General features: G+C 45.8%; 1 protein-coding gene across 2 annotated transcripts in view; it reads right to left on the bottom strand.

Annotated features, from left to right (window-relative positions):
- cyth3a (cytohesin 3a) overlaps window positions 1–17,385 on the bottom strand; it is a 98,878-nt gene extending 81,493 nt beyond the window's left edge. Inside the window, exon 1 of one of the 2 annotated variants that reach the window (XM_086001098.1) lies at window positions 17,131–17,385. In XM_086001098.1, coding sequence (XP_085857224.1) covers window positions 17,131–17,149 — 19 coding nt within the window. In that variant the 5' untranslated portion in view covers window positions 17,150–17,385. Of the gene's footprint in view, window positions 1–1,713; window positions 1,814–17,130 lie in introns of those variants that run through there. The other variant, XM_086001101.1, reaches the window with a different exon arrangement.
- Between the last annotated feature and the right edge of the window lie 6,755 nt (window positions 17,386–24,140).

Below are 24,140 nucleotides of genomic sequence, written 5' to 3'. Positions count from 1 at the left end.
AAATTGTCAAACTGCCATTGGGGAATTTGAACTCATGTTCTCTGGATTACTAGCCCAGTAACATAACCACTACACTACCATCCCTGCTACAACAAAAGCTGTTATAGAAACATGCAGCACAGAAGGAGGCCATTCTATTTTTTTTTCCTAAAGGGAAACAAATGGTGTGTTTCAGACCTCTCTAGTTTGATCTGCATCTGGTCATACTCTGTACTTCGAAAAGGATATTTTCATACTGGAAAATGAGAGAGAGAGCTATCTTTCTGAGCCGTGCAATACTGCATCAACATTACAGCTTTGGGATTGCACCCAGCATCTGTCTGGCTATACAGCCCATTTGCTTTGTGTCAACAATCACTGGCTTATCTTGTGGAAAGCTTTTCCACAAAATACTAATCCATTACTCTCAAGATGGTCTCTTGATCCATCTTCTACATTATACCGCTCATTACACCATTTTCACAATTATTACTTTTTTTTTTAAAGCACACTTTACAGCACATTGCAAGCTATGCCTGGCAAGATCTGCATCATACATACAATTCCCTGCACATAATCTCCTCTAAAATGGATGCATTTTGTTCTTTTGCCAATTATCTTAAATCTACAGACCCTCCTGCCAGTGAAAAGAGTTCATCCTTATTTACTCTAACAAAACTCCTCAAATTTTGAATAGTCCACAGAAACTGTGAAAAATACATAAAAGGCAGGAACTCCGACAGTGCGGCCCCTCCCCCGGCGCTGGCCCCTCCCTCGGCGCCGGCCCCTCCCTCGGCACCAGCCCCTCCCCAGCGCCGGCTCCCCTCCCCCAGCCCCCCCAGCGCTGGCCCCTCCCTCGGCACCAGCCCCCCCCCCAGCGCTGGCCCCTCCCCCAGCGCCGGCCCCTCCCTTGGCACCAGCCCCGCCCCCCTCCCCAGCGCCGGCCCCTCCCCCAACCCCTCCCCAGCGCCGGCCCCTCCCCAGCGCCGGCCTCCCTCCCCCAGCCCCTCCCCCCGCGCCGGCCTCCCTCCCCCCAGCCCCTCCCCAGCGCCGGCCCCCTCCCCTCAGCCCCCCTCCCCTCAGCCCCAGCGCCGGCCCCGCCCCCTCCCCAGCGCCGGCCCCAGCCCCGCCCCCTCGCCCCGCCCCCTCCCCCAGCGCCGGCCCCCTCCCCTCCCCAGCGACGGCCCCGCCCCCTCCCCAGCGCCGGCCCCGCCCCCCTCCCCAGCGCCGGCCCCAGCCCCGCCCCCTCGCCCCGCCCCCTCCCCCAGCGCCGGCCCCCTCCCCTCCCCAGCGACGGCCCCGCCCCCCTCACCAGCCCCGGCCCCTGGAGTGCCAGTCTAGATTTTGTGCTCAAGTCTCTGGAGCGGGGTTTGAGCCCACAACCTCCTCATTAAAACGCGAGCGCGCTACTCACTGAGGCACAGCTGACACTTTCCAGCACGGGAGGATCGCGCATCGGTGACAGAACCCATTTGATTTGCCTCCACTGAGAATAAAAATGGAAGGAAAATCTGACAGGTTGTGGAAGTGGATGCTCGCCACCAGATTTTCCGTTACGCACTCCACTCAACAGCTGGGTGATAAAGATGACAATCTCTCCCTATCCCGAAGGCTAAGCAGCACAAGCATTCCACACAACTCGCCTACCCCCACCGTTTACTTTTGCTGGGACTGGGGAAGGGTGAAAATGGAAATGGGGACAAGGTGAACATACAGCAAAATGGATCTTTTTACCTCATCTTGATCCTCCGGCAGCTCACTTTACGAGGCAACTTTTTTTACAGTCTGTTTTTCTTTCCCAGCGCATGAACAACCACCATCCCTTAAAACACAACATTCCCTTTATTTGAAAGAAAACATTTGCACACCAGCTGGCGAAGGGGTGGGGCTCCCTCAACATCCACCGGGATTGGCAAGGTTCATCATAGGCATCATCTGGGCATGGTCCAAGGGCACCACGGGCAGCCAGTTACAAACACTGAACAGTAATCACCCAAGTTTACTGGTGTGCCAATCAAAGCAACAGATGGCTTTGCCTACTTAACTGCAACACCAGTACAAAGAAAAAAACAAGCGAAATAGCCAACAAACAAACTTGCATTTGTATAGTGCCTTTCAGGACGTTTCAAAGCACTTTAGTGTCAGAAGTAATTGAAAGTGTAGTCAATGTTGTAATGTGGGAAATGTGGCAGCCAATTTGTGCACAGCAAGCTCCCACAAACAGCACTGTGATAATGACCAGATAATCTGTTTTCATGTTGCTGGTTGAAGGATAAATCTTGGCCAAGACACCAGGGTTAACACCGCCGCTCTTCTTTGAAAAGTGCTGTAAGATCTTTTATGCCCACCTAAGAGGGCAGAGGGGGCCTTGGTTTAACATCTCATCCAAAAGACGGCACCTTCGGCAGTGTGTAAATTTATATGTACGCGATGGGACAGTTGCAGTTTCCTTCATCTTTCTTTGCTCGTCTGTCCCATTTCTCTGTGGCTGTTCTACAAATGAAAAGAAAATTGCCAAAGACAGAAAAGAAACAAGCAAAAAAAGAGACTGAAACCAGAACAAAGAAAGATGGCAATCAAATGGAACATAACCCCACCATGGACAGAAAAACACCACAAGCTGGTCTTCATGTCCCCACAGCAAACTTTTTGTTTACAGAAATGCTTACTTCATTTTACTATACAACATTGGTGTCATGGGAATACCCTTGTTTAGGTGCAGGTATCCTGGCACAGCGATGCAGCACCAACACCACACCATAAGCCAATGGTACATGGCTTCACCATCACAATCTTGAACACTTCAGCTCCAAAACTCAGTCACCTCACTATCTTAAAAAAAAATGCCAAATGGAGAAAAAGCTAATTTCTATGGGATGGGTGAGGGAGGGCGGGGGTGTAGGGGAACAAATAGGGAATGGGGAAGAGAGAGAGGGGAAGGTGTGAGTGGAAGAGCTGTGAAACCCCTCGTGTCCTGATACCAGCACCAGAGCCTGTGAGCAGGCCACTTTTCCCCCTTATTGGCTTCAAAATGCCATAATACAGGGATGAAAATAGAGAGAATTCTACACTCAAGAACAAACCATCACAAATTCAGGCCTTAGAGGTCATTAGTAAATATAATGAAAACCAAACATGCAACCCTCTGGGGCTCCACCAGTCCAAACTAACCAGCTCACTTTCCATAACCACCCCATGTTTTCCTCCTAGGCACATAAACAACAGCTTAATCTTCTCCCCAATGACCACTGCAATTACAGTTTTCCAAGTGTTCCTTTTTATCCCCAAGTGTTTTTTTATATATAAAGTTCGCCTGAATGTTCTATTGCGTACCATCAGATGTTCCACCTACGTGTATACTTTCAAGCACCCAAGACACTTTCCTACCTTATGAACTTGGAACTCCCTCTGAAAAGCTTCGATTTTTTTTAAATATTCATTCCTGGAATGTGGACGTCGCTGGCAAGGCCAGCATTTATTGCTCATCCCTAACTACCCTTGAGAAGGTGGTGGTGAGCTGCCACCTGGAACCACTGCAGTCCATGTGGTGAAGGTGCATCAATATTATACATCCTACTTTAGATTGTAGGTGTTCCAATTTACATCCCTTCCAGCTGTTTCTGGACAGCACTCAGTTTTAATTTAATGGTTTGTTTTGTTAATATCTTTTTCTCCAGTGATTACTCTCTAGCTCTCAAGTAGTAAAAAACTACTCTTGGAAATCTGGTAGAGTCATTTTATTATTCATCACTTTTACCTTACCCTATCCTGATGCCAACCCCTAAGACCCAAGAGTTTAATCAGAACCCCTTAGGTTCACGGCTATATAAATTATATAACGATCTGCTAAAGTGCTTGTCCTGGATCCTTATGTAACATTTTGAAGCAAGGGACCGACTTTCTCCGTGAAATCTGCCTCCTCCTTTTCTAGACCTCCTCCCTCCCACGGCCCACTTTAACCACAGTACAATAGTCAATGACTGAGACATTCCCCTTTACAGAAACATATGCTGCTTTGCTCTTCCAATTCCATCATGATTTGATCATTGTCCGAGGGGAGTTTCGTTGTGCAACATTTTCCACCCAAACTAATTCAGGCAACTCTCTGTCTGTCCTGTCACTGAGCATCAGGGCCTCCTACACTAGGAATGTTACCCATCTCCCTACTTTGTGAAATAATAGTCATCTTCAATTTTGCACCATTGTCTCTGATAAAGGATTCACATTCCAATGGGTACATTTCAAGCTCAGTGTCTTAAATTCCTAACATGTTAAAATATTGTAACCAGATTCTAGTTAATTTTTTTTTACATTTATTGATAATTTAGCCCTGCCTGCCCAATACCTTTCCATCTCCATCAAGCTTTTTAATATACTTTCCATTTATTTCATCCTGCCATCATCAAATTCGAGATTCCCCAAGCTTCTTAACACACTAAAACTTGCTTGCTACAATTGCCTTCTGTTCCTGCATGGCTCACAAACACTTTCAAGGTCTACGGCATTTCTCAAAAAACATTCTCTCCCCTAATTAAATGGTGCCAAAAAATACACACAAACTGCTTGTGCAGACACAAAGAAAATAAATGCGCCTCCTCTTGAAAGTTAATCTTAGTTTTAGATGCTTGCCAAGTCTAGAAAAGTAAAATACCCTAGATTCTTCCACTGATTAAATAATTATAAGCCCAAAACCAATACAAACCAGCATCATTCAACAGAACGGCTCTTGGAAAAGCAGGACTTTAATCAGCTTGCAAATGCTGCCATTTCTTGCTTGCAACACTGGCGTCAAACTAAAACTGTTTCGAAAAGATTATAAAAAGTACAAAATTGCTAAAATACTAAATGACAGTTTGCAACAACTCAAATGGTGCATTGTAATAAAGGTGTTTGCAGAAACCCAGAAATCATATACAAAATACCAATAATCTCACCTGTCCAAGCACGTCAATAATATAAATGTGCAAGCAACACACAATGTATCATTACACAACAGTTGCAAAATAGTTACCAGAAATAAGTTTGGATTCAGTTCATTTAATATAGCGATTCAGAAACAATGTTTTTTTCTACAAAAGTAACAACTTTTAGTCTCTTGATATTCAACCATAAAAATTATACTAGATAGACAGTCAAGTTGGAATAAACAGGTCTTTTTCCATGACTGGTGGGGTACTGCAGGGATCAGTCCTTGGACCCCAGCTATTCACAATATATATTAATGATCTAGACAAGGGAACTAGATGTAATATCTCCAAGTTTGCAGACGACACAAAGCTGGGTGGGCATATGTGCTGTGAGGAGGATGCCGAGAAACTCCAGGATGATTTGGACAGGTTGGGTGATTGGGCAGAAGCATGGCAGATGCAATATAACGTGGATAAATGCGAGGTTATCCACTTTGGTGGCAAAAACAGGAAGGCAGATTATTATCTGAATGGCAATAGATTGGGAGAAGGGGAAGTGCAACGAGACCTGGGTGTCCTTGTGCACCAGTCGCTGAAGGTAAGCATGCAGGTGCAGCAGGCGGTTAAGGCAAATGGTATGTTGGCCTTTGTAGCGAGAGGGTTTGAGTACAGGAACAAGGGTGTCTTGCTGCAGTTGTACAGGGCCTTGGTGAGACCACATCTTGAGTATTGTGTGCAGTTTTGGTCACCTCATGAGGAAGGATGTTCTTGCCATGGAAGGAGTGCAGCGAAGATTCACCAGGCTGATACCTGGGATGGCAGGAATGACGTATGAGGAGAGATTGGGTCGATTGGGCTTATACTCGTTGGAGTTTAGAAGAATGAGAGGGGATCTCATTGAAACTTATAAAATTCTGACAGGACTAGACAGACTAGATGCAGGAAGGATGTTCCCGATGGTCGGGGAGTCCAGAACCAGGGGTCACAGTCTAAGGATAAGGGGTAAGCTATTTAGGACAGAGATGAGGAGGAATTTCTTCACCCAGAGAGTGGTGAACCTGTGGAATTCTCTACCACAGAAGGCAGTAGAGGCCAATTCATTAAATATATTCAAGAAGGAGTTGGATATATTTCTTAAGGCTAAAGGGATCAAGGGATATGTGGAGAAGGCAGGACAGGGTACTGAATTTGGATGATCAGCCATGATCTCATTGAGTGGCGGAGCAGGCTCGAGGGGCCGAATGGCCTACTCCTGCTCCTATCTTCTATGTTTCTATGTCAAGTTATACAGATCCCATTCCCGTACTTTACAGTGTTCCGACCCCAAATATTAGAGAATTCAAAATTCCTTTACTTCCCTTCGGTTCTGAAGACGCCTACGCAAGATGGGGGTATAGTTCAACAGGTGATTCTTCATGCGCGAGTGAATACGACTAGGCAATTCAACAGTGGGAGCATCGCAGTCAAATCCAATCACTCGTACTGCAGCAAAATTCATCTAATAGTGATTTTGTCTCTCTCTCTCTCTCCACCCCCCACTTCCCAAAGACCAGAGGCAACTGTAGTCCTAATATCATCCCGAGTCAGAATCAGTTAACTCAGTAAATCTGGGATATTCCTAATTTATGTAAATTATGGAATTTACATAAATTATGGAATTTACATAAAGGTAAACAGTTCTATGGGATTCAAGCCCAGCGTATTTCCTTGCACCTGCATGATCCATTTTGTAAGTGTCCACTGGCTCCAGCTCCCACAGCAATGTAGAAACCAGGAGTATTGCCTACACTGAGAACAGACCAGTTTCAGAGCACCCTGCAGAGATTATTCTCGCACAGCAAAGAGACAAACATTTATGGAGCAAAAGCAGGAGCCAGAAAACAACCACAGGTAGTCAAGGACTGGTGTCGAGAGAATCATAGAATGGTTGCAGCACAGAGAGGCCATTCGGCCTGTTGAGCCTATGCCAGCTCTCTGCAAGAGCACTTCAGCTAGTCCCATTCCCTCATCCTTTCCATGTAGCCCTGCAAATGATCTCTCTTTAGGTACTTATCCAATTCCATTTTGAAAGCCACGATTGAATCTGCCTCCACCACCCTCACAGGCAGTGAATTCCAGATCCTAACCACTCGCTGCGTAAAAAAGTTTTTCCCTCATGTCGCCTTTGGTTCTTCTGCCAATCACCTTAAATCTGTGTCCTCTGGTTCTCAACCCTTCTGCCAATGGGAACAGTTTCTCTCCATCTACTCTGTCTAGACCCCTCATGATTTTGAGCACCTCTATCAGATCTCCTTTCAACCTGCTCTGCTCTAAGGAGAACAATCCCAGCTTCTCCAGTCTAGCCACATAACTGAAGTCCCTCATCCCTGGAACCATTCTTGTAAATTTTTCTGCACCCTCTAAGGCCTTCACATCCTTCTTAAAATGCAGTGCCCAGAATTGGACACAATACTCTAGTTGAGGTCGAACCAGTGTTTTATACAGATTCATCATAATTTCCTTGCTTTGTACTCTATGCCTCTATTTATGAAGCCCAGGATCCCATATGCTTTTTTAACCACTTTCTCAACCTGCCCTGCACCTTTCAATGATTTCTGCACATATACCCCCAGGTCTCTGTTCATGCACCTCCTTTAGAATTGTACCCTTTAGTTTATATTGCCTCTCCTCGTTCTTCCTACCAAAATGTATCACTTCGCACTTGTGTTAAATTTCATATGTCCGCCTATTCCACCAGCATGTCTATGTCCTCTTGAAGTCTATCACTATCCTCCTCACTGTTCACTATACTTCCAAGTTTTGTGTCATCTGCAAATTTTGAAATTGTGCCCTGTACTCCCAAGTCCAAGTCATGAATATATATCAAGAAAAGCAGTGGTCCCAGTACCAACCCCTGGGGAATACCACTGTATAACTTCCTCCAGTCCGAAAAGCAACCGTTCACCACTACTGTTTCCTGTCACTTAGCCAATTTCGTATCCATGCTGCCACTGTCCCTTTTATTTTATGGGCTTCAACTTTGCTGGCAAGCCTATTATGTGGCACTTTATCAAACACCTTTTGGAAGTCCACGTACACCACGTCAACCACATTGCCCTCATCAACCCTCTCTGTTACCGCATCAAAAAGCTCAATCAGGTTAGTTAAACACAATTTGCCGTTAACATGCTAGCTTTCATTAATTAATCCACATTTGTCTAACTGACTTAATTTTGTCCTTGATTATCGTTTCTAAAAGCTTTCCCAGTACCAAGGTTAAACTGACTGGCCTGTAGTTGCTGGGTTTATCCTTACACCCTTTTTTGAACAAGGGTGTAACATTTGCAATTCTCCAGTCCTCTGGCACCACCCGTATCTAAGGAGGATTGGAAGATTATGGCCAGTACCTCCGCAATTTCCACCTTTACTTCCCTCAGCATCCTAGGATGCATCCCATCCAGTCCTGGTGACTTATCTACTTTAAGTACAGCCAGCCTTTCCAGTACCTCCTCTATCAAATTTTATCCCATCCAGTATCTCAACTACCTCCTCTTTCACCATGACTTTGGCAGCATCTTCTTCCTAGGTAAAGACAGATGCAAAGTACTCATTTAGTAACTCAGCCATTTCACCCTCTGCCTCCATGTGTAGGTCTTTTTGGTCCCTAATCGGCCCCACCCCTCCTCTTACTACCAGTTTACTATTTATATGCCCATAGAAGAATTTTGGATTCCCTTTCATGTTAGCTGCCAATCTATTCTCATACTCTCTCTTTGCCCCCTTTGTTTCCTTTTTCACTTCCTCTCTGAACTTCCTATATTCAGCCTGGTTCTCAACCTGACATATGCCCCCTTTTTCTGCTTCATCTTACGCTCTCGCGCTCGCTCTCATCATCCAGGGAGCTCTGACCTTGGTTGCTCTAACTTTTCCCCTCGTGGGAATGTACCGCAACTGTACCCAAACCATCTCCTCTTTTTGCCTGCCAACCTTTGAATCCAATTTACCCAGGCCAGATCCATTCTCAACCCACTGAAATTGGCCTTCCTCCAATTAAAGTATTTTTACTCTAGATTGCTCACTGTCCTTTTCCATAGCTAATCTAAACCTTATGGTACTATGATCACGGTTCTCTAAATGTTCCCCTACTGACACTTGCTCCACTTACCCCACCTCAATCCCCAGAACCAGATTCAGCAATGCCTCCTTCCTCATTGGGCTGGAAACATACTGATCAAGAACGTTCTCCTGAACACTTCAGAAATTCTTCCCCCTCTCTGCCCTTTACACTATTACTATCACAGACTATATTAGGATCGTTGGAAGTCCCCCATTATCACTTCTCTATAGTTTTTGCACCTCTCTAATTTCCCTGCAAATTTGCTCCTCTATATCCTGCCCACTAGTTGGTGGCCTATAGAATACACCTAGTAGTGTAATGGCACCTCTATTGTTTCTCAACTCTAACCAAACAGATTCTGTCCTTGACCCCACCAGGGCATCCTCTCTCTCCAGCACTGTAATATTCTCCTTTATCAATACTGCCATCCCAACTCCTTTCTTTCCTTCCCTAAACACCTTATATCCAGGAATATTTAATACTCAATCCTGCCCTTTTTTGAGCCAGGTCTCCGTTATCGCCACAACATCATATTCCCATGTGGCTATTTGTGCCTGCAGCAACAACCTTATTTACCAGGCTTTGTGTGTTTACACACAATCCTTTGTTTCTCCTTTCTAATGCTACATCCTGGTGCCCATTCCCCTGCCAAATTTGTTTAAACCCTCCCCAACAGTACTAGCAAACCCCCCCCTCCAAAACGAGGACATTGGTCCCGGCTCTGTTGAGGTACAACCTATCCAGCCTGTACAGATCCCACCTCCCCCAGAACCAGTCCCAATGTCCCAGGAATCTAAAGCCCTCTCTCCTGCACCATCACTCCAGCCACACATTCATCTGCCCTATCCCCCTAGTTCTATACTCACTAGCTCATGGCACCAAGTAATCTGAAAGTAAACAGCAAAATCTATACATTACAGAAAAGTGATTGGGGGGGGGGGGAATTGCATCTGCAGGAACAAAACAAATCATGGGAACTATTTTCACATGTATTCAGGAAAGAGAAAAAAAAACCACAGGAAAAATAAAATCCATAGGAAAAGCCTCGTCAGGATACATGTACACTGCACAAATCATACACTGTTGGTATATTTAGTGAGTTTATATATTTGGCTAGCTATATCCCCAGCGTAGTGCGAAGAAAGAAAGTCATGCACTGCCCTTGGCTGCAAGTATTTTTGACAAGATTATTTTGGAGGAAGAAACAGACTGTGTGTGTGAAAAAAAAAAGAGAATGAGTGAGGCAAGTGTGGCCAGCTGGTCATCTGATGAAGGCACAGAAGCAGGGGATGAGCGCTACTGAAAATATTTTGAAGAGAGGGTGTTGGTTATTACCTCAAGTGAGTGGCCGGGGGGGGTGAAGGTAAAAGAATGGTGTGTATAATAAGTTGCTTTGAAGCACAATGTGTTGTGAACGGGAGAGCAACAATTGCAGAAGACTGCACAGGGGAGAATGAGACAATGTCGTTTTGTGCCATCGATGGTCAGCCAGGAATGTTGACCAAACCCCAACAGTCAGGGTTCGAAAAACAGGGAACTAAATTAACTACAGCATTACCAAACATGTTAGCCTTCTGCAGAGTTTACAATGTGATCATTTCAAAGACTCCTGCTAAAATAATTACAATGTCAGCATGAAGACAATGAACGTCTGAAGGTCAAGGAACGCAGATTAAAGTGCATGACAATATCCAAACAAATAACCGTGCACAGTTGCCTATATCAAAAGGCACAGAGGCAGCTTATCGCTGAGCAAGTGTAACCTGAAATCTTAGATGTTTGATTCAGGATGATGTAAAGGACAACATACAACATATCTTTCTAGTTAACCTGCCACAGGCACGATAGGCCGAATGGACTCCTTCGTGATGTATCATTCTATAATTCTAACCCAACACACCCACTCTGAAGCTATTTAATTGAGCTTCTCCTCCCCCAGGCAAACCCCCCCTCCCAAAAAAAACTGCACTGATGAATCCCAGTTTGGCATAAAAAACAAAAACGGTGACTCAACTGTGGCTAACAAGGGAAATTAGGGATAGCATAAGATCCAAGGAGAGGACATATAAATTGGCCAGAAAAAGCAGTAAACCTGAGGATTGGGAGCAGTTTAGGATTCAACAAAGGAGGACAAAGGGATTAATTAAGATGGGGAAAATAGAATATGAGAGTAAGCTTGCAGGGAACATAAAAACTGACTAAAAGCTTTTATAGATGTGTGAAGAGAAAAAGATTGGTGAAGTCAAGCATAGGTCCCTTGTAGTCAGAATCAGGGGAATTTATAATGGGGAACAAAGAAATGGCCAACCAATTAAATACATATTTTGGTTCTGTCTTCACAAAGGAGGACACAAATAACCTCCCAGAGATGTTGGGGAACATAGGGTCTGATGAAAGGGAGGAACTGAAAGAAATCAGTATTTGTAGGGAAATAGTGTTAGGGAAATTGATGGGATTGAAGGCCGATAAATCCCCAGGGCCTAATAATCTACATCCTAGGGTACTTAAGGAAGTGGCCCTGGAAATAGTAGATGCATTGCTGATCATTTTCCAACATTCGATGGAATCTGGAACAGTACCCATGGATTGGAGGGTAGCTAATGTTACCCCACTATTCACAAAAGGTGGTAGAGAAAATGGGGAATTACAGACCGGTAAGCCTGACATCGGTAGTGGGGAAAATGCTAGAGTCCATTATAAAAGATATAATAGCAGAGCACTTGGAAAACAGTGACAGGATTAGGGTTGCAAAATTCTGGGAATTTTTAAAAAGAGGAAACTTTCCATGGGAATTTTCAGGATTTTATGGGAATTTTGAGTTTTTTTGCACACTGATGGTTTTTGTCTCTGACCCTTATATTATCTTTGTCATCAAAATAGACATACTGTTCCATACAAATAAAAACAGGCTTTCAAAACTTTATTTAGGTTATAATTTTGAACTTTATTGAACCCCCACAAAAACGACCCATCTAAAATAAAATAAAAAGAGCGTCAGCTTATTTAGCCTGTAATTTGTCCTTATTTTGTCCCTTTGAGTCTTCTACTCCTCATTGCTCCTGATTCTCTGACTCTGGCTCTGGCGTGTCCATTTCCTCCTCTGTCAGTGTCTAGCTGTGTGGTGGACACTTCTGTATCTGGCTCAATAAGTTGTAGGTTCACCCGGATAGCCACCAGTTTCTCCACTCTCGTTAGTCAGCCTGTTGCGCACCTTTGTATGCGTATTCCCAAAAAGTGACCAGTTTCGTTCAGAGGCCGCTGATGAAGGTGGGATTTGGAGTATCACCGATGCAATAGGTGACAGGGCCTCAGATGCACAAAGTCCCTTCCAACAGGTATGTGCACTGATATGCTTGCATGATTCCCATATCCCACCCCCATTCCAAAGACCTTGCTTGGTAGAGAACTTTGCCAGACTTCCCAGAACTTTGCCCACATCCAGATTGAGATGGTGTGAGAGGGTAGAAATCACACCAAGCGCTGTTGATCTGTTCTCCAGAAAGTATTGGTCTCCCAACATGCTTTGGGTCCAGCATGTATGCTGCAGCATGAATCGGCTTGACACAAAATTCTTGACGCGTCTGTATGAATTGAACAATTGCCTTTTCCTCTGCTTTGAGCAGCAGGGATGTGGGTAGGGCAATGCTGATTTGTTCTTTTAAAATCAGTAAAAAGCCTGAGAACATCTGACAAGACAGCGTCATCTCCTTCAATCTGAGCAATTGCAGATGCTACTGGTGAGAGTAGTTTAAGGCTGCTAACCACTCTCTCCCAAAACACATCATCCAGCAGTATTTTCTTGATGGTGGTTTCCATATCCCCAGACTGGGATATTGCCATTTCTTGCAGCGACTCCTTACCCTCCAGAAGGCTGTTGTACATTATGACAACACCACCCCATCTAGTGTTGTTGGGCAGCTTCAGTGTGGTGTTCTTGTTCTTTGTCATTTGCTTGGAGTTGTAGGTTGCTGCAACTACCTGTTTTCCCCTGACATACTTAACTTGCTTGGCTCTCTTGTACAGTGCTTCCATGGTTCTCAAACCCATGATGTCCTTGAGGAGCAGGTTAAGCCCATGAGCTGCGCACCCAATAGACGTAATATGAGGGTAGGCCTCCTCCACTTGAGCCCAAGCAGCCTTCATATTCGCAGCATTGTCAGTAACTACTGCAAAGACCTTTTGTGATCCAATATCGTTGATGACCGCTTTCAGCTCATCGGCAATGTATGTGCCTGTGTGTCTGTGCTCTTGAAGAACACTAGGAGAGGAGTGGAGACGATGTAGTTTATGATGCCCTCCCCTCGTACATTTGACCACCCATTTGAGATAACTGCACCACAGTCTGCCATCGCTATAGTTTCTTTGAGCTTTCCTTGGACTCTGTTATACTCAGCCTCCAGCAAATAAGTAGACAAAGCATGTCTGGTGGGAGGACAGTATGCAGGGTGAATAACATTGAAAAATCTCTTCCAGTACACATTGGCTGTGAGCATGAGGGGTGAGCCTGTTGCATATACAGCTCGAGCAAGGCACTCATCTGCATTCTTCTGGCTATGGTTATCCATTGTATCAAAGAACCTTCCAAGTGGGCCAGGAGTTGCTGATAAGGAGCCTGATGCTGAATGAGAACCATCATCTTGTTGAATGGAAGCAGAGGAACTCTGGGCTGACTGCTGTGAGCTTTGAGTGAAGTTGTTGCATTTGGATAAATGCTGCTGCATCTTTGTGGCATTCTTTACATATGGCTTTCTACAGTGTTTGCACATGTACACAGTCTTTCCATCTTTAATGCCTGGGGTAAAATGCTTCCACACATCCGACGGTAAACGTGGCATTGTTCTATGCAGAGAAATAAAGGGCATTCATCTCTGTGTCGAACTGCGGTCGATCAGCACGATTGCAACAGGGTGAGTACATTTTTGCTGATGCTCCATGTGATGGAAGCATGACCTGTACACACACGACGCTACATCACCAATAGGGTATTATTTTGTATATTTTAAATTGAAGGACAACAGAGTTCAACAAGTAACTGGTTTATTTGGTATAAAGTCTGATTTACTTACTGCATCATCACAACATCAGCAGAAAACAAAATGACTTCCCTCAGGACCCCTAACCTGGATCTTAAAAAAAACTATAGCAGTCTTACAGATGCCTGCAGGCCAAATCACAATTCGATATGCAAATATTACAAATAGAGGGAGCTAATCGCTCATCCACCCAATCAGGACACATTTGTTCACAGTCACACACAAAACTTGTAATTATTAAAACAAGCCAAGTAAGAAGATAAACATATATTGATTAAGAAATTCCTTAATAATTAAGATTCCATCTCTGTTAGTAATTTTAAGAGAGGACCTGTGGGAAAAAAAAAAAATACAAAAAAAAACAATATTATGCTAGCATGTGCTTTTTTGGGCAAAATTCCCAAAATTCCCAAGCTAAACTTCCCGTGGAAAATTTCTGGAAATTTACCGGAAACTTTCCACCCCTTTGCAACCCTAGACAGGATCGAACAAAGTCAACATGGATTTACAAAAGGTAAATCGTGCTTGACTAATCTACTGGAATTTTTTTGAGGATGTAACTGGTAAAATAGATAAGGGGAAACCAGTGGATGTGGTGTATTTGGACTTTCAGAAGGCTTTCGATAAGGTCCCACATAAGAGATTAGCGTGTAAAGTTAAGGCACATGGGATTGGGGGCAAGGTATTAACTTGGATAGAGAACTGGTTGGCAGACAGAAAGAGTTGGAATAAACAGGTCTTTTTCCAAGTGGCAGGCAGTGACTAGTGGGGTACCGCAGGGATCAGTCCTTGGACCCCAGCTATTCACAATATATAAATGATCTAGACAAGGGAACTAAATGTAATATCTCCAAATTTGCAGACGACACAAAGCTGGGTGGGCGTGTGTGCTGTGAGGAGGATGCCGAGAAACTCCAGGATGATTTGGACAGGTTGGGTGATTGGGCAGAAGCTGGGCAGAAGCATGGCAGATGCAATATAACATGGATAAATGCGAGGTTATCCACTTTGGTGTCAAAAACAGGAAGGCAGATTATTATCTGAATGGCAATAGATTGGGAGAAGGGGAAGTGCAACGAGACCTGGGTGTCCTTGTGCACCAGTCGCTGAAGGTAAGCATGCAGGTGCAGCAAGCGGTTAAGAAGGCAAATGGTATGTTGGCCTTCGTAGCGAGAGGGTTTGAGTACAGGAACAAGGATGTCTTGCTGCAGTCTTGAGTATGGTGTGCAGTTTTGGTCACCTTATCTGAGGAAGAATGTTCTTGCCATGGAAGGAGTTCAGCGAAGATTCACCAGGCTGATACCTGGGATGGCAGGAATGACGTATGAGGAGATTGGGTCGATTGGGCTTGTACTCGCTGGAGTTTAGAAGAATGAGAGGGGATCTCATTGAAACTTATAAAATTCTGACAGGACTGGACAGACTAGATGCAGGAAGGATGTTCCCGATGGTCAGGGAGTCCAGAACCAGGGGTCACAGTCTAAGGATAAGGGGTAGGCCATTTAGGACAGAGATGAGGAGGAATTTCTTCACCCAGAGAGTGGTGAACCTGTGGAATTCTCTACCACAGAAGGCAGTAGAGGCCAATTCATTAAATATATTCAAGAAGGAGTTGGATATATTTCTTAAGGCTAAAGGGATATGGGGAGAAAGCAGGGACCGGGTACTGAATTTGGATGATCAGCCATGATCGCTTTGAATGGCAGAGCAGGCTCGAGGGGCCGAATGGCCTACTCCTGCTCCTATCTTCTATGTTTCTATGAATCAGTGTATACATACATTGTGTGGTGTGTTAGTAAACCATTCCAATCAGTAATATTCACAGGGATTGCGCCAAGCTAGCTGTTGTTAAGAGTATGGGCTGCAGGGAGTGAGATGCTACAATTGGTATCAACAACCCCTGGTTTAAGGAGGGGGGGGGGGGTGGGGGAGTGGGAGTAGAGAGAGAATAATTACCCAAGGATTCTGATCACTACATAGTGACGCCTAGTGGAAAGTGGGAGTTAGATGGTGGGAGGCAACAGTGTTGGGTTTGGTTCTTAGCCTGTTAACATACATAAACTTGGCACACTACTGAGGGGCCATTTGGGCGAGTTACCAGGGAGCGAGTTACCCGAGAGAAGACAGTAGGATTTTCCCCACCAGCGTATGTGTTCAAAATAAGTGGTGTCTAGTTGCAGTGACTGATCAAATTGCATTACGAACAGAGTTTAACACAAGCAGCCTTCAGAGACTGTTAAGTGTCCCACTTAATTTGGATAATAACGGCTTACAGTATAAAAAACCACAATAGCCCCTGTTGATAACGAACTTGTATCAGGATAGGACTGGTTTTAATTACACAAGTTCGGCGCAACAAACCAACAAATTACGCAATCTCATCATTTGAAAACAACGAATAACATTTAAAATACGAGAATTAATTAATCCTTAAAGTCACACAAGTGCCCAACAAAGTGGGGGGGGGGGGGGGGGGAAAGAGGGGAACATATCAAATTTAATTCCGCGATTGAGATTTTTTTTAAAACACACGCATACTCCCCGCAAAACAGACGGGCCACAATCACAGAAACTGTGCGAGGTTGCAGACACGGAGATCTGTGCCAAATACAAGTTTAACGCACATCACCGCGTTGTAGCCGTATGTCCAGCTCGTCCGATACATCTTATTAGCCACAAGTTTGTTACATATATAAAGAAAATTCAAGACGCTGCGAGAGGGAATGAGATGCCCATCACTTGACTGGGAGAAAAACACTTCACTCACACACACACACCGCACCCATTGTCAGCCCGGAGTCTCTCTCTCTCTATAGAAAAACAAGTGACGGGGCGCCCGGAAAGCAAAGCAACAAGGCAGAGAAGGTAGTGGAGGAGACAATCGGGTCGCTTCAGGACCAACAAAAAAAACAGCTGAGAGGAAAGAAGAGAGATTTAAAAAAAAAAACAAGTTTGGACGAGGGGGAGAAGGCACCGTGCCGCTGACAGAAACGGCCGCTGCTCGCTCAGTGTGGTGGTTGCGAGGCGACCAGGAACCAAAAAAAAGCCACTTTGAGCTCCCCACCCCCGAGTGCCAGAATGCGGAGACTGTAACTAAACAAGTAACGATTCTCACCTTGCGGATCTGCCTCCATCCTGGATACAGTAGCCAGGCTGACCCGGGGTGGTGGGGGGAGAAGGATGAGAGACTTTGGGAGACGGAGTGATCCAGCTGGCTGGGGTAAGCTGACTAACTAGCTGCTGACCGAGCGGCTCGCACTGGTTTGTTGTTAATCGGCTCGAGAGAGGGGAAAAAAATGATACAACAGCCTCCGCCTACGTCACCCGGTCACGTGGCGCCGTCGCCAGCCAGCCCGCCCGCCCCCGGGTCACGTGACCGAGAGGGAGGGCGGGACAGCGCCCGGCGACAGCAGCAATTTGCATTTATATAGCGCCTTCAGCGTAGGGCAACCTCCCAGGGTGCTTCACAGTACTGATTATCAACTAACATTTGGCCCCCCCAATCTATTTGAAGAGATATTAGCAGACAGCTTGGTCAACGATGTAGCTTTTAAGCAACGTCTTAAAGGAGGAGAGAGAGGTTTAGGGAGGGAATTCCAGCGCTCAGGGCCCAGGTAGCTGAAGGCACGGCCGCTGACGGTGGAGCAATCAAAATAAGGGGATGCGCAACAGGCCAGATTTGGAGGAGCGCAGAAATCTCGGGGGAGTTGTGGGGTGGTAGGAGGTTACAGAGATAGGGAGGGGCGAGGCCACGGAGGGATTTTTACATGAGGATGAGAATTTTAAAATCGAGGCATTGCCATTGTAGGTCAGCGAGCACAGGGGCGATGGGTGAAGGGTACTTGGTGCAAGTTAGGACATGGGCAGCAGAGTTTTGAATGAGCTCCAGTTTATATGTAGGGAGATGGGAGGCTGGCCAGGTCATAGAACCGCCTTCCACGGCCAATGGGCATCGCAGTGACTATAGTGTTTGGTGGATAGTGTAAGTAATGTTATTATTTAAGTTCTAAGTTTCCTTTGCTTTATGGTTTATTTTTATATTAGTTGTGCCTTTCTTAAAAAAAAAGGGGGCATTTTTGTTTGATGACACTGAGGCAATCCAGTGTCTCCCTTTGAATTAATTTTAAAAAGGCATTCATAGAACTGCAGAGAGTGTTTGCAGAAGCATCAAGTCTGTGCCTATAGTAATCTGGGATGTTATGATTAAGGTTATCCACCAGGTGGTGCTGTAGCCAATGCTGCTGCTAAGGTCAGAGGTTTGCTTCCTGTCAAGGTCAGCAAAGGTGAAATGCCAGGATGCAGGCATGATGTTTGTTACTCTGTTAATAAAGTACTCGTGCTAATTCTACGATATCGCCTCTTCGAGTCCTTGTCTCACTACATGGATTTATCATATTTGGCGACGAGGTAACTAAAAGGACCCTGATTAAAGAAGAGAAGTCTGCCAGGACGTTTAAACAACAAAATTACGAGCTACGGTTAGCTACCAGTCGGAAGAGAGCATGGCTGCCACGGTAGGAACGGTTTCCGCCTTTGATATTCAAGCACAAACCTGGGAAGAATACTGTGAAGTGTTAGGTTATTTTTTCGAAGCAAATTAAATAAATGATGCCGGAAAAAGGAAAGCCATTCTGCTTAGTTCAGTGGGAAGCCAGACCTACAGTTTGATGAGGAATCTGCTCAGTCCTGAAAAGCCTGGAGACAAATCATTTGTTGCATTAGTGGCCTTGCTAAAAGAACATTTCAACCCTAAGCCTAGTGAGATTGTACAGCGGTTCAAGTTTAATTCAAGGAACAGGAAAGAGGAAGAGAGCGTAATGGACTATGTAGCGGTGTTGCGTAAATTAGCACAAGATTGCAATTATGGGAACAACCTGAAGGAAATGCTGCGAGATAGGCTAGTTTGCGGAATTATGGACGACTGAATGCAGTGTAGATTATTATCCGAGACTGGGCTTACTTATGAAAAAGCATTGGAACTTGCTCAAGCCATAGAGACAGCGAACCGAGATGTAAAAGAAATATAGGGTTCAGACAGGGCTAATGCTATGCAAGTTGCAGGTCAGGTTGTTGTGCACAAGTTGAACATGCATCAGAAACCACAACGTGAGCATGTGAAGGCATGTTATAGATGCAAGGGCGATCACCTGGCGAGTGAATGCCGATTTCTGGAGGAAAAGTGCTACAAGTGTGGAAAACAAGGACACATAAAACGAGCTTGCAGGGCGAAATCACCTGTGGAGGAATCCAAACCAAAAGGGGGAGCACAGCAAAACCAAGGGAGGGAAGTGAAAAAACATGGTGCACACCACATCAGCGGGGAAGCTGAGGAAGAAGAGGACATGTTCATAATGTATAGCATGTTAGAGAACATTCCAAAAGTGGCTCCTATCACATTGCAACTAACAGTAAATGACTCTAAGGTGAACTTTGAAGTGGATACAGGGTGCGGCGTGACCATAATGAACAAGGCAGAGTACTCAAAATTGTGGAACCGTGCAAAAGTTCCAGAGTTAAAGCCTTGCTCCCTGCATCTTAAAACATATACAGGTGAACGAGTAGTGACATTAGGTACAGCTACTGTAACTGTGCAACACAGGGACACAGTGGAACAGCTACCTGTAGTTATAGTATCGGGTACCGGACCAAACCTGTTAGGTCGGGGCTGGATAAAAGAACTTAAATTAGACTGGGGAGCAGTACATCAAATAGATGCAGGCAAACAGTTGACTTTGCAAGAAGTGTTGAGTGAACATGAGAATGTGTTCAAGGAGGAACTTGGCACATTTAATGGGCCCCCAGCTAAGATTTATGTAGACAAGGAGGCACCGCCAAGGTTTTTTTAAACAACGACCTGTGCTTTATGCCATGAAGCCAAAGGTAGAGGCTGAGCTTGACCGGCTATTGAGAGAGAACATACTGGAGCCAGTGAAATGTTCGGAATGGGCAGCTCCCATAGTACCTGTTTTAAAACCGGACAATTCGGTAAGACTCTGTGGAGACTATAAATTGACAGTCAGTCGGGTGTCCAAACTAGAGCAGTATCCGATTCCCAAAACAGAGGATCTCTTTGCAAACCTGGCTGGAGGAAAGAAATTCACAAAGTTGGATATGAGTCATGCCTACTTGCAGATTACACTGGATGACGAATCAAAGAAGTATGTCACCATAAATACACACAAGGGCTTGTTTACATATAACCGCTTACCGTTTGGTGTCTCATCTAGTTCAGCTATCTTCCAGAGGACAATCGAAGGTGTACTGCAAGGGATTCCACATGTTTCCATCTATCTGGATGACATTCTGGTGACAGGAAGAACCGACCAGGAGCATCTGAGCATGCTGAGAGAGGTACTACAGAGATTGGCAAGGGCAGGGTTCCGGCTCAAGAGGAGTAAGTGCACTTTCCTGGGGAATGAGGCAGTGTTCCTGGGACACAGAGTGGACGCCACCGGGCTCCATCCACTCAAGGAGAAGGTACAAGCACTGCAGGACGCCCCTGCTCCTACAAATGTGGCTGAGTTAAAAGCTTACCTGGGACTGCTGAACTATTATAACAGGTTTTTACCAAACTTGTCAACTGTGTTAGCACCTCTTCACAAACTACTGCACAAGGAGACACAGTGGCAGTGGGGAGAGGAGCAGGGGGTTTCATTTGAACAGTCCAAGAAACTGATGCTGTCATCGGATGTGCTGGTTCACTACAATGCAGAGAAAGACATCATTCTCTCTTGTGACGCTTCACCTTATGGGGTGGGGGCAGTTCTTTCACACTGCATGGAAGATGGAACTGAAAGACCAATAGGGGGTTATGTCCCAAACTCTAACACCAGTGGAAAAAAACTATTCCCAGTTAGACAAAGAGGGGTTAGCAGTAATGTTTGGGTTACAGAGGTTCCACAAGTACATATATGGCAGGAAGTTCACCATATGCACCGATCATAAACCTCTCTTTTCAATGAAATGAAAGCAGTTCCACAGATTGTGTCACCCCGGATCCAGAGGTGGGCAGTGACATTGAGGGCATATGAGTAAGTCATCGTCTACAAGGCGGGCAAGTACCATGGGAACGCAGATGCCTTGAGCCGTCTTCCACTGCCAGGCACACCTATCCGTGCAGCTCCAGAGGACAGAGTTGATGTTGGAGGACACTGACATGGCACTTGTGACTGCAGAGCAAGTAAGAACATGGACAGGTAAAGATCCAGTACTGTCTAGAGTTCGAGAATATGTGGTGAGGGGATGGCCACAGCATCCGGAAGGGGCTGACTTCACACCCTACAGTGTCAGGAAAACAGAGCTGAGTGTGCAGGATGGTTGCGTGTTGTGGGGGAACACGAGTGATTATTCCACAGCCAGCACGACAGTCTATCCTAGAGCAACTACATCAGTGTCATCCTGGGGTCTCGCGTATGAAAGCCTTGGCTAGGAGTTACTTGTGGTGGCCAAAGCTAGATGAGGAGATAGAAAATCTAGTCAAGACATGCAGCACTTGTCAGGAACACCGGAAGGCACCAGCAGCAGTTCCTCTCCACCCTTGGGAGTGGCCGGATAAACCATGGAGAAGATTGCACTTAGATTATGCGGGTCCATTCATGGGGAAGATGTTCCTCATAATCATTGATGCACATTCCAAATGGATGGATGTTTATCCTGTAAATTCTGCTTCTGCCACTACTACGATAGACTGCCTGCATCGGAGCTTCAGTAATCAAGGGCTACCGGAGATCGTGGTGAGTGACAATGCCACTTGTTTTGTGAGTACAGAGACAAAAGTGTTCTTGAGAAAAAATGGCATAGTGCAGGTGACCTCGGCTCCATATCATCCGTCCTCGAATGGACTGGCGGAGAGAGCTGTAGAAACATTTAAGGAGATGATGAAAAAAAGTGCAGAAGGGAGTTTAGCAGCCAAAGTGTCACGGGTTCTGTTCAGCTACAGAATAACACCTCAATCCACCACAGGACTCTCTCCTGCTGAGATGTTATTAGGTCGTAGACTACGCTCCACTCTTGACCTTGTCCACCCAGACCTAAAAAGGAAAATGGAAAACAGACAAAACAAACAAAAAGAGAACCATGACAAAAGAACATAGAGCCGAAGTTTTGGAGAAGGAGATGCGGTCCTTACCAGGAATTTCAGTTATGGACCAAAGTGGATTCCGGGCTTCATAGACTCAATGACAGGTCCAGTATCATACAAGGTCATGTTGGGCGATGGTAGGGTAGTGCGCAGACATGTAGATCAGATACTTCCCAGACAAGGGGAAATTGAAATGAAGGTTCCAGATGCAATGACTGAAGACAGGGTTGCCCCCAGTTATCCAAGTGCATCTGTGGTGCCACCACCAGGGACAGCCAATTCCACAGGAACCTATTCGTCAAGAGGAAACCATCGTTGCAGAGTCAGATACTCTGAGCACTGCTCAGGAGCAGCTGGTGGCTTCACCACAAACAAGCAGGGACTTTACTGTTAGACGTTCACAAAGGTCTCGCAAGCCACCAGAGAGATGGATACTGAACTGTTAGATTTGTCAAGTATGGAACATGATGAATGGAGACTCCTTATGTGACCCTCAGGAATGGTTGCTTGTTAAGAAATTCATACTGAAATCTTAAGGGGGGAGGGATATAGTAATCTGGGATGTTATGATTAAGGTTATCCACCAAGTGGTGCTGTAGCCGATGCTGCTGCTAAGGTCAGAGGTTTGCTTCCTGTTAAGGTCAGAGGTTTGCTTCCTGTCAAGGTCAGCAAAGGTGAAATGCCAGGATGCAGGCATGATGTTTGTTACTCTGTTTGTTAATAAAGTACTCGTGCTAATTCTACGATATCGCCTCTTCGAGTCCTTGTCTCACTATATGGATTTATCACATTCCCCAGGGTGTTTTCTTCACAAGTCTTAAGGAGCAGCTGAGTGGACCTGTGAGGAGTGGGAGCGGGAGCGGCGGCAGTATGAAAACCGAGCCCCAGGACCAGGTAGGCCTCAGAGCAGCTGAGCGGACCTGTGAGGAGCGGGAGTGGCGGCAGTATAAAAACCGAGCCCCAGGACCAGGTAGGCCTCTGAGCGGACCTGTGAGGAGCGGGAGCGGTGGCAGTACAAAAAGCGAGCCCCAGGACCAGGTAGGCCTCAGAGCAGCTGAGCGGACCTGTGAGGAGCGGGAGCGGCGACAGTACAAAAACCAAGCCCCAGGACCAGGTAGGCCTCAGAGCGGCTGAGCGGACCTGTGAGGAGCGGGAGCGGCGGCAGTATAAAAACCGAGCCCCAGGACCAGGTAGGCCTCTGAGCGGCTGAGCGGACCTGTGAGGAGCGGGAGCGGCGGCAGTATAATCCGAGAGCGAAGTAAAAAGTAATCAAGTGTGACGTCACCAAAAAGCAGGTAAGTGATTGGTTGGTGAGTATTTCTCTCTTTTTAAACTTTAACTCTGTGGTTTATAGTTTTTAAGGTCTCTGTGGTGTAGCAGGGACTGTTTGTAAACCAAGGCCCTTAAATATATCATTTAACTGTAGTGTAATTGGTGGGATTGATTTGACTTAATTTATTTTGAATTAATTAAAGGGTAAGTCATGACAGGAGAGCCCGGCCCCGTGGCATGCTCCTCCTGCGCTATGTGGGAAATCGGACACGTCCTGTGTGCAGGAAGTGTATCCAGCTGTAGCTACTGGCAGACCGCATTGCGGCGCTGGAGCTGCGATTGGATACATATTGGACCATTTGCGATGCTGAGGATGTCATGGATATCACGTTTAAGCAGTTGGTCACACCGCAGGCAAAGGTTGGACAGGCAGAAAGGGAATGGGTGACCAACAGGCAGAGTAGTAGGTGCAGGCAGGTAGTGCAGGAGTCACCTGTGGCCACCCCCCTCTCAAACAGATATACCACTTTGGATACTGATGGGGGGGGGGGATGGCTTACCGGGGAAGGCAGCAGCAGCCAACTTCCTGGCACCAGGGGTAGTTCTGCTGCACACGATGGGAGGAAAAAGAGTGGGAGAGCTATAGTGATAGGAGATTCTATTATAAGGAGAATAGATAGGCGTTTCTGCGGCCGCAAACGAGAATCCAGGATGGTGTGTTACCTCCCTGGTGCAAGGGTCAAGGATGTCTCAGAGCGGCTGCAGAACATTTT

The sequence above is a fragment of the Somniosus microcephalus genome, chromosome 11 (genome assembly GCF_052327205.1).
Source record: "Somniosus microcephalus isolate GS21.2 chromosome 11, FLI_Smic_1.0, whole genome shotgun sequence".
NCBI lineage: Eukaryota > Metazoa > Chordata > Chondrichthyes > Squaliformes > Somniosidae > Somniosus > Somniosus microcephalus.
The sequence above is the reverse complement of the archived record's forward strand: the minus strand, read 5'-3'. Positions and strand labels throughout refer to the sequence as shown.